Here is an 11,283-nt window from a genome sequence, read left to right as displayed (position 1 = left end):
AAGCTCGTCTGACCATTACCGATATTTTCAACCAACGACAATTCAAAGTCTTCTGAATTTTTTATTCAATATAAGGAGCAACGAATGTTAATACGTTTTACTTTCATAAAAAATACTGCGACTGACAATGGCTATAAATACATGTACACATACAAACAGATTTTGCTTTAATGTGAATGAGTGAATAACACAGAAAATTATTTATGAACCAGATGTGATATTGACACCGTTCTCACTACAGTCCTGAAACAAGTTTTTACTGGAAACTGGTTTTGTGGAAACTAGTTTAACGCGTATAACGGTATATAGAACGGTCAAAGCGGTCTTGGAAGTGATCTTCCAAACCGGTTCAGAAAACCACCTCACGATGTAGTTTTGACGATCGCTTTGCCTCGTTAAACTGGTTTTAGCATAGGACACAACCGTACTTCGGGGAGCTATCTTCGTACATTTTGAGCGCGCTATTCCACACACTGTATGTGGAATGCCTACGCTGCAGTTTCAAATTTTGCATGAAACATGTCACCCCTCTGAGAGTGTTCCCATAGCAACAAGACTGCTTTACGTGAAGTGGTTTTGAAAACCACTTTCGGGTGATCAAATGGAACGCTAGCAAAGCGATCTTCCGAACTGGTTTCCTGAACCGATTTCCAGTAAACCAGATTTAGAAAATATAATAAGAACGGTGTCTTAGATTACATTAAAGGCACATTGTTGCAACTTGCAAGGATTATTAAGATATCAATAATTTTGTCATTGCTTTAAAAAAGGACCAAAAAATTAGGTATGCAATTCCCAAACACATGAACAGGTACATATAATTATGCAAGTACAAAAAAATGTAATGAATAAATATTTTCCAACATTTCCAAGTTAAAGTACATTCTATCCCATAACATGACCAAATGGGGTGGTATAAAAGTTACCGTAGTCAAAATGCTACAAATTAAGCTTTTGTATGTATACTTGCTCCCCTTGCCCACTGAAATATCACAAATACATGTAAGTAAATTTACAATTACAATTTGAAAATTTTAACACATTTTGTACAGTAGCATTTAATATTGGGACCTAACAAAAATATGTAAAATGGGAAAATAGACTACCATGAACATACCTTTCTGAATACAAAGCTACATTAGTACTTGATTTTGTTTTCCTTAAAATATCTACAACTACGGCTAAGCACATTTTCAATGACAACTACATGTACATATTCATGAAATTTTATTTCAGTGATTCTAAAAATGAATACTTGTAAGGGGGAAATGCCATTAGATATTGAATACAGCAAAATTATGTACAATACAAGTACACTGTGTTTAACACTGGATTTGTGAATAATAAATAAGACTTAAAAGCAAAAGGCTTTGCAGGAAGATGTCAACTTTGCAAATATTTACAAAAAATCTACAGATAAATCCTTATTGCAGAATTACATTTTGCCATCAAAATTGGTCACACAATAGTAAAATAAAGTGAAAAGTTTAAAAATAATATGTTACTGCTTAAAACTCTCTCAAATATTTGAGGGGTTTAACAGAACATGGGGAAAGGGATTTGTACATAAGAATAAGGGATGGAGAATCAATTTTAAAGAATAAAGGTAAAGCCCAAAAAATATATATATATATATTGTGTTGGTGCAAGAACACCCTTCACACCACACATTTGCGCATGGTATGTGCGCAAAAACGCCCTTAGCAGCATGCATAAGGGCGTTTCTGCACCAATGCAGTGCGCAAAAATGCAATTTATGCTTTTAAAGGCATTCTTGCATCAACATGACGATATTGAAAAATGACTCTCCAGAGTAATTTTATCAAAAAGGAATTTGGAAGAAATTATACATACTTGAAAAATGTAGAAGATATACAAAAGTACTGTCTGACATAAAACAAGGAAATTCATCTGTCAAACATATTCAAAGTTACTTATGTATCAGATGAAATCCATTTTTTAAAGTATTTGTCTTCATGGTCTTTAAGCACAAATATATAGTGCCCTTAAAACATGAACTGCCCACATGACATGCGAATATCATCACTCCCAATATTCCTAAACACAGTGTACTAATAATTCCACAAATACTAAGAATTAATGAATGCTTTGCAGGAAATGAAAGCAAATCCTTGAACTATCGGTATTCTAGTGAGTTACATGTGGACATGTAAAGATTAGATTCTCACAGATGAATTGTTTCATAAACAAAGACCACCCCTTCAGTTGACATAATGTTAAATGATCTGTATCTGTACTATGTAGCATGTCGGTGTACTGTTTAGAGTTTATCATATGTGAACTTCTCAAACTTTGTAAACATGCATCTACCTATAAATTGGCTTTACCTTTATAATTATAATAAGAAAGTAGTATGGATTAAAAATTTATTGGGTGTCAGAGTAACCATGGAGACCTATAAAAATAATTTAAATTTACTTGACGGTTACAGTAAATATCATCTTTTTGGAAAGCCACAGTAAGGCTGTGAATAATTAAGACTACATGTACGTTACTATGGGTTGACTGGTATAGGAATATCACATGAAGCTCATGAATAAGACTAGCATGTGTACATAAACAAGACATACTTGACCTTTGTGATAAGTCTTCTATTATGACTGACTTTGTCCTAGCTACAAATCATTCCATAGAGACACATGTATATCTCAGTGATCATTGTGTTGGTTGACTCACTTGGGGGAACTTACATGGGTACATTCTTAAAGGGGAAGTTTACTCCAACCCCCCCCCCAAAAAAAAAAAAAATTGTTTCTGAATGAGTACAGAAAAATAAGTCAAGCGTAATGCTGAGAAATGCGCTAAAATACAAATGCCTATTAACCCTTCAAATTTTTTTTGAGAATATGAATTTCAAAATAATATCCAAATTCCTGAGTAACTGTGCATCCTTTGATATGCCTGACAGGTGCCTCTTGAAGGTTGCCGGCTACAGCCAGGTTAACAATGACAATTACCGCCTTGAGCACTCCGCAGATTGAATATGAATGCATTTTAAGTTGCATTTTCATTAAAGACAGACCAGTTTCTTCCCAAAATAAGGGCCTGGCTAGAGTAAACTGGGCCTTTCCATTCTTTCTCCTTCAGACATTTTTTTTTCCCAGATTTAGTTGGCAGGTTCATGTATTGTATGGTACATGTTCTTGCTTTTTATCGTTCCACGCTCTTCATCAACACATTGAAATAGAAAGAATGGTCACTGAACTACATGTTTAAATGTTAACAGTACACGGCATGTGTATTTATAAACTGTCAAGTTTTAGATATTGTACCGTGTCATACTTTTAGAATGAGTAGCTGCTGGTGCAAAGGTTATGCTTTCTTATCAATGACTGATAACAAAATAATTTTTAAGAAAACGTTATCAGTATCACATCTTTGGATTTAAATAAGGGTGTGTTTATGCTTCCATTGCGAGGACAGAATCAGCGTTTTCAAACGCCGATCGTAAACGTGGTTCTGGGAGTGCTGTTTATGCTTAACTTTTCAGAGGCGAAATCACGATCTCCAGCTGGCTTCGCATCGTAATTTTCGTTGAGCATGAAAGCGAGGTCAAATTGGGCGCGCCCTTTTTCGAAAGTTTTTTTTTCGGAGTGTTGTTATGGGGAAGGTACGTCGACTGTTATATAAACATCGAACAATTTCTGATATTTTAGTCATTGCATGGAGCTTCTTGATATAGCCATATAATTTCCACCATGGTGAGGATAATAGTAAGAAAATATAAAGAATATTAAGTATACAAAATAATAAAATATCTATTTGTTTATGCTACAGGGGCATGTTGCGATGTCTCCTCATTATAACTCATGTTCCAGGTTATTTTTTGGTGTAAATCCCTCAACGTTCATCGTGATGACAAAATAGTACTAAAGCAAAACAAGGGAGATGAGAGGTAATTCCGTGGAGGTAACATGCGACCATGGAGCAATGCGTCTGTATCTGCCCGCGGATTTTCATCTCACCGGAAGCATGTACCAAATGACGTCATTTAAACACGTTTACGATCGTGGTTCTGTTTATACTTCCCCAGAAAGCCTGATTCTGGTCAAACAACGTTTACAAACGCACCTTTTTGTGAGTTTACGATCGGTGTTTTGAAACAGCGTTTAAATGAAAGTAAGCATGGACGCAACCGTGTTTTGGACTAATCACGTTTGGAAACGCTGATTCTGGCCTGAAAAGTGGAAGCATAAACACGGCCTAACTCACCCTCAGTTCCTAACATTTTCTGTCGGTCATGAAAATGAACACGAAACATTGTACAGGTGCATTTTAAAAACCTGATTCTACGCAATCATGATTGCTCATTAAACTAAAAAGGGATTTCAATCACAATTCTTAGACATCTATAGTGTCCTCAAATTTTCATTAGTCATATTAAAAAAAGGAATGACTAGTAAAGATCAAACGCAAAAACACTTAAATAGATTTGTTTTGAAATGCCATTCTAAAGAATCACGATCACTGATAATGGATTTGAAGACACCATACTACATGTAGATTGCTGATAGAACAAAAAAAAATATTGATGTCAGGTCACTGTAGTGGCCTGCTTGTGATTCAAACATGCATTACGTACACTCCAAGTTGACCTCTAACTTCCTGGGTCAAACTGCGGAGTATGATGCACAATGGAATGCAATCACGTAACCTTTCTTAGCAGTTTCTGCAAACAATTTATTATTTATGATTCATGTTTGTACGAAAATGTTGTTGTTTGGATGGGGTGAATAGGTTGTTTGTCCAGACAAAGACAGCAATCTCAAGAACTTTGCAGTTTGCAAGCAATATTTCTAAATCATTTGAAAGTAATATCAGACAATATTACACAGTATAAGCCTTCATGATTTTTCTCTCCTATGTGATGCATGTGTGTTGAGAAAACCCTGGAGAAAAGAGTATCTTTTATCTGCTTATTGGACATCGGACCTCCATCCTAATTTAACACAATAATAATTATCGTAAGAGGAGAGCCAATAGCAGAGTGTCTGCATAACAAAACCTTCATGCCGAGCTGACATCGCTTTGAAATGTGTTTTAGGGTGGGCAGAATGATGGACGTTTGTCCAACGAAGTTGACTGATCTTAAAAAATTCAGTTCATCAATTACCTCATGCTTCACCAGTGTCATCATTCCATGGTACCTCCATTAGTATAAACAGTCTTCTCGCTATAGTGTATCTCCTGCGTGTCGGGGGCGACGATAAAGACGATGCCTGCTGCGACCTCAATGAAAAAGACACCCAGGCCCAGACCCCAACCCCAGTGAAGGTCGAAGTTTGTCCGACCAAAGATCACATCCTCGGCGATGAACTTGGTGGGGAAGATGATGAGAGGAATAAGCTGGCACATGGCTTTAAAAGATAAAGAATTGAATGAGTCTCAATTAAATGTTCAACACTTCAGCATAATATGTAGGATTACATGTACAAGGTGTGTAATTATCCCAATCAGCAAAATTAATTACTCAAGCTAATTTCGTCAGATATTATTCTTCAAATTGGCAACGTGCAGGGTTTAAATTAATCCAAGGTCATCTAAAGCTGTGTCTGTTGATGACCATTTTGATTGGCTTTGATTTCCTTTCCACTGACCTTGGACATGTACTCTTAAAAAAAAAATCTCTATGTGTGGTGTAAAAAAAGTGAGTTTGCTTTGAAAACAATATAGAAATTAAACACATTTATTGCTTTTTCCTTTGAAAGTTCATGCAGAATCCAGATTATAAACTTGAAAAGGAAGAACAGAAGATTCCATCTTGATGCTAAATTAATCATTTCAGATTTCAGTTTAATATTAATCTCAATTCTTATAACTTATACTGATGCAGCAGAACTGAGGAGTGTTTCATGTGGCATCTTGTCAGTGATTTCCACCAACAAATTTGTTCTGAGCCAATCAGATACAAGGAATTCAGTAGCTTGTAACAGATGGTCAGGGAAAATTACTGACTGCTTGTTTCATGATCCCCAGGATCCCCAGGGGGCAGGACAGTGAATGTAAAGATATTCTTTCTCCATGTGTGTGTTTAAAGGTTACACCTCTGCATCAAAAATTGTCATTTATTCTGGATGGATTTGGCCCGGGCAGGGGGGGGGGGGCAGTCAAATATATTGCTGTACACATGCGTGACCAAAAAACAAACGCATTTTAAGGGGTGTTTTTTCAGTTTTGGACACGGGCCGCCCATGCACTCGTGAATGGTATCAAAAACACTGATTTAAACAAAAAAGGGGTAGTTTTGAAAGACTGGTCAATCGCAGGGTCAAACGTATTTAGGGTAAGTTTTTTTTTTCAAGACTAGCCAAACGTGTTTAGGGTATTTTTTTTCCCCGGGGTCATATTCTGGCGACAACTTATTTAGGGGGCAAAATAAAGCCCACGAAAAAACTTGTTCAGGGGGTTATTTTGCACACAGAGAAAAACTTGTTTAGGGGCTGTTTGGAAATAATTTGGCTATGCGTGTGTACAGCAATACATTTGACTGGCCCCCCAGGGGGATTTGGGGATTAAAACTTACCAGCCAATAGTACCAAAACTCCAGCAACGATGAAGAGTCTTGAGAACTGTTGACCCTTGATAAATGAGATGATGGCAGTTAAGATAGCAATGACTAGGATGACAAGAGCTACTAGGGCAAAGGCTCTAGCTGAGGTCAACCATGCTGCGTGAGAGATTTGGAGGGAGAGAAAATCATTCTGCTTTAATGTTATTAAATCACAATGCTTATTAAAGCTACATAAACCCTGAATTCATACTATTATCCAAGGGATGGCCAGACATTCAAACTATGACTGAACACAGCTGAAATGTTTGTAGATGAAACTGGTGCAAAATGTATGTGCGTAGTCCCATTCATGCATTTCTGTGTGCAGTATACACGATTATCTGCAGTCATTACGCTGTATTACCAGCAGGCATATTTTACTTGCACAGTACACACTCATATTTACTCTATTGTTTATGTTTTTACATTGAATTTGAATTTTTACTTCAATACGACAAAGAAGAAGGTATGAAAATAGAAAGAAAATGGAGGAAGAAGAGACGACACCAAAGATAACAAAGAAAAACAAGAGAAGAAAAAGAAAGACCGTCTGGGGCAAGTTTCATAAAAACTTGTTGTAATAACAAATATGTAAAGAATAAAATTTAAAAGCTACTGAAATCCTTCAATCTGGTTTTACTTGTTATAGAATTTGTCCATTTGTTACTATAACAAGTCTTTTATAAAAAATAGGATCCTGATCATCAACTACTAACCTGAAGGCATTGCTGAATGACACATCATGGGTTGGTTGGTCGGAAGAGGTTGCCCTGGAGTAATGGTCCTGGAGCCGTTATAACACTCCTGCCACAGACCCTGCTCGTAACTCGCAGACACCACCCAGGCTTTGTTCGCGATAGACGCCACGCTCCCTACCGCAGCGATGACGCAAAGGACGAGCGCGGTGATCTTGAACGGCCTGAAGACCCGCGTGGTTACTGTGGTCTCCGTTTCCATCATGTTGAGTTCTCTGTAGTCACCTATGGTGAATGGCGGTCCCAGGTCCAAGCGAGCAAGAAGGATAGGTCACACGATTATTGAATAGTTTTTGGATATAATGGTGATGACTATTGTATGGTTCATGTGAAGATGATCAGCAAATGGCACTCTCTCGACTAATAGAATGAAGTGAGACGTGAGTGAATGAAGAAGAGACAAAAAGAAGAAAATGAAATGAAATGATAGAAACGTGCATGTGAAAATGAATCAAGAACTGTTTCAAAGCCAAAATAAGGACAAAGCTTGACAAATTACTACTAGGGCCTATCAAAGTATAAGGCCTAGACATTAAAAGTAAATGAAACTATTCAAATTCCAATGGATAAATTTTTTTGATTTTACATGAAATTTAAATATTGATTGATTGCCAGATCAATCAAAATAACACATTTTTTGGCATCACTGACAGGACACTTCTAGATATAAAATTTTCACAAGGAATCAAACAACAGATGAAACAAAGATTACACACTCACTCAACAGTACACAAAAATTATAAAATCAATTTTCAAATACTCTATTTTACAATATTTATTGATAAATTTTCCTGTTTTCACCACATAGACAGGTGCCACATGCTGCTGCATGGGCTTTAAAGAAGAAAAAAAAACAGGCTTTAAATCAAAGATATCTAAGATTGCCAGCTACTAGACTCATGCTATGGTAAATATCAATAAATTATTTATCATAATTCATAAAGGTCTATCTTATTTTTAAGACATGTTTGTTAGAAAATAAACAGCTGAAAAACAGTGCACAGAGTACAGACCAAGTACTGTAGGATAGTGGATGAAAAGAGTGGTTGAAATGTTTTATAATTATGCCCAGCAGCCCAGGTCCAGCCGCCATTAAATACACCAGGGGCCTGTAACACAAAACTTAGCAATGATCGTAGAACATTTTTCTACGATTGATTCCATTGACTACAATGTACAATCAATCGTGAAAATTAAGCGTACGATCAATCGCTAGCCTTTGTGTTACGGGACCCTGATCAATTGAATATTTAGTCTTCAGTTGTTTCTTGAAAAACCTACGAAACAAAAAGTGAAACATTCGGTCCAACTATCAACTAAAGAAAGAGCATTAAAATAAGCCCTAGTGTTCCGAGCTAAAGAAAGTCTAGGCCTAACTAGAAACTGTATAAAGCTTTGTCTTCAGTCTTTGTTTTTGACAGTTGTTCCGCTGGACTGCCACCACTAGGTCACACATTCACTACATTTTTTAATGTAAAGCAAGAACTATCAAAACTTCAAAACAAAAGTGTAGGTTAAACATGAAAGACAGTTTAAAGTCACTAAAAAAAACTACACAAATTGCTTACTGAAGAACTTAAAGAGTCAAGTCAAGAAAGAAGGCAAGCCTGCCCTGGACCTGTCCCTTGTCGTTCAACAATTAAAAAAGAAATCAGCTTCTTCTACTATTATTACTATAATAATAAGGTTTAGATCTATCGCTAATCAGAACCGCAAAGCATTATGGGATTGAGAAGGGGACAATCAAGCTAGATCTGCGCACGCGCACTGCGGACAGTCCGCAGTGCACAGATCTAGCTAACGGCACTCTTTTCCATCCCATGATGCATTGGCATTGCCAATCATTGCAATTTGCGGTTCTGATTAGCGATAAACCTTAATAAATTCATGTAGAATCTATGGTACCGTGACCTCAATTCGCGCGTTACCTAATTTTGCGCACGGGCGAATACCTCAATTTATCTAATTAATATTTTGAAAAACTGATATCACCAACAGAGAGAGCAACTTAAAATTATCCAGTATAGCAATTTTCTTGAAGGTAAGGTTTCTATAAAAATATTGGCAAAACATCGGCAAATTTTGTTACCTTTTGCATCCGCTCCAAGAAAATCCGACCTTTTCGACAAGCATCAAGAATTCGCCAGTTTGCAAGCGGAAGTCTCCAAATAAGTAAGTAAAATGTCATATTGTACCAACCGAATTTATGGCATCTTAACCTACAATACAATTATGTTACCTTTGTCTGCTTGATTTCTTTTCTAAAGCCTTGCAAAACGATCGTGCGCAAATTAAGGTCACGCTTTTTTATGACACTTTTTCAGCCGAGCACGCACTAGTCGATCGCCGTGGAATTTTGAGATCGTGAAACCCTTGACTTACTTTATAATTCCGTCAAGTAAATTTGACTTTACTAGATCTTGCCTTCCGTTTGGTATTCATGATTTTGATTAATTTTGTGCGAGCTGTGAGAAATTTTTGATTGAAAATCAACTTCATGATGATGATTTTTAAAATGTGCGCAAATTTATGGTCACCCCAATCCCCATTAAATGGCATCTAATTATATAGACCAAAAGCTTCGGTCTCAGTTATGTTGGTTGTTCAGCTGAACTCCGTTGGCTTCACTCACCAAATACAGAGACCGAAGTTCTAGCGCGATCTGTACAGGGGACTCAATGGCCATATGTTTATGTGTATTAAGTTTGGATAAAACAGGGCAGTGAAGTTGCGCGACAGCCGAGGTAAGTCACTGTTTTTGTTCCTTTTAACTTGATTTTCCCCGTTTTTTGGCAATTAATGCCAAGAGGGAATATTAATTTGCATTTCAGTTGCGTTAATTTTCAAAAGTTTGATTCATTAAAGACGAAAATTGAAGAGCCCCGACGGGGGGATTTTGCATTGTAAGTCCCCTAATGGTGGCTGCACGATAGCGAGCCGTCTGTGTACGAGGAGAAATTTAAAAAACAAAAAAATGTTTAAAAACTCCTCGAAACAGACGGCTGCCAGCTGTCTACTAATTATAGTGCTTTTAATTTTTGTAATTTATTATCGACCAAAACCGCAAAACAGAAACAGTTCGGACTAACTTTTTGATAGTGATACTCACACACAGAACAGTCACAGGATCAGGACTCCGGTACTCCAGGATTGATGTGCACAGGGGTCAGGGGAAACAGCAGCAATCAATGGGGCTGCGCTGGCGATGTGAGTGGTGCTGGCTCACCTCAGCTCTCAGTCAGGCAAATACGTTAATCAAATCGACAAAACTAATAATAAAGTGATGTCCTGCACGACTGATATCATGGATGTCCAGCATCAACTTTCATTCCCATCCTAGCTGCAATATTTGTGATTTCAACTTGTACTCCTGATCCTAGCGGCACATGTACAAATGAAAGAATGAGTAATCGTGATGATATTTCTATGTCAGATGTCATCAGAGAGCTAAATTAACATAACGAAAAAAAAATATACGGAAGCATACTTAACCTTATGTCAAGTCGAAAATTCAAAATATTTAATTAAATAAATATTGCGTCATTGATGACTTGAAGCAAATACAAGATAATTGAATTTGATTACTTCTGAAATATGATAAATCGAGTAAAAGTGTGTTGTCAATTTTTATTTAAATTCTAAGGGGAAATTAGATTATATTCAACGTCTGGACACAGACTTTGAGGTGGGCGCGGTTAATTTTTTCAACGTTCTGTCGCAGAGGGCCTGGCTACACAAGTCAGATATTAAAGAGCTAGGGTGGGAATGAAAATCTTCTGGACCCAGGGGTGGAGGGGGTGGAGCCGGGGATGGAGGAGAGCGGCGTCTCCCGAAAAAAGGGGAAAAGGGGGAGAAAACTAGAGAGAAGAAAAATTGCAAATATCCCACTCGCTGTATAATATGATAAGATGCATATCCCGATCAAGAATATCAAACGGGGCTTGAAATAAGCCTATT

General features: G+C 37.0%; 1 protein-coding gene across 2 annotated transcripts; it reads right to left on the bottom strand.

Moving 5' to 3' along the window:
• Nucleotides 1–913: 913 nt before the first annotated feature.
• LOC129275633 (p53 apoptosis effector related to PMP-22-like) lies at nt 914–11,015 on the bottom strand. Of its 2 annotated transcripts, none has more exons than XM_064109287.1 (4): nt 10,436–10,826; nt 7,288–7,686; nt 6,545–6,688; nt 914–5,378 (listed from the first exon to the last, which is right to left on the bottom strand). In XM_064109287.1, the coding sequence occupies exons 2-4, from the start codon at nt 7,529–7,531 to the stop codon at nt 5,155–5,157; spliced, it is 612 nt and encodes a 203-aa protein (XP_063965357.1). In that variant the 5' UTR covers nt 7,532–7,686; nt 10,436–10,826; the 3' UTR covers nt 914–5,154. The 2 variants fall into 2 exon arrangements, with proteins under 2 accessions (XP_063965357.1, XP_063965358.1); XM_064109288.1 differs by having other exon boundaries at nt 1,081–5,378; nt 7,288–7,551; nt 10,436–11,015.
• Nucleotides 11,016–11,283: the final 268 nt, after the last annotated feature.

The sequence above is a fragment of the Lytechinus pictus genome, chromosome 14 (assembly GCF_037042905.1).
Source record: "Lytechinus pictus isolate F3 Inbred chromosome 14, Lp3.0, whole genome shotgun sequence".
Classification (NCBI taxonomy): domain Eukaryota; kingdom Metazoa; phylum Echinodermata; class Echinoidea; order Temnopleuroida; family Toxopneustidae; genus Lytechinus; species Lytechinus pictus.
The sequence above is the reverse complement of the archived record's forward strand: the minus strand, read 5'-3'. Positions and strand labels throughout refer to the sequence as shown.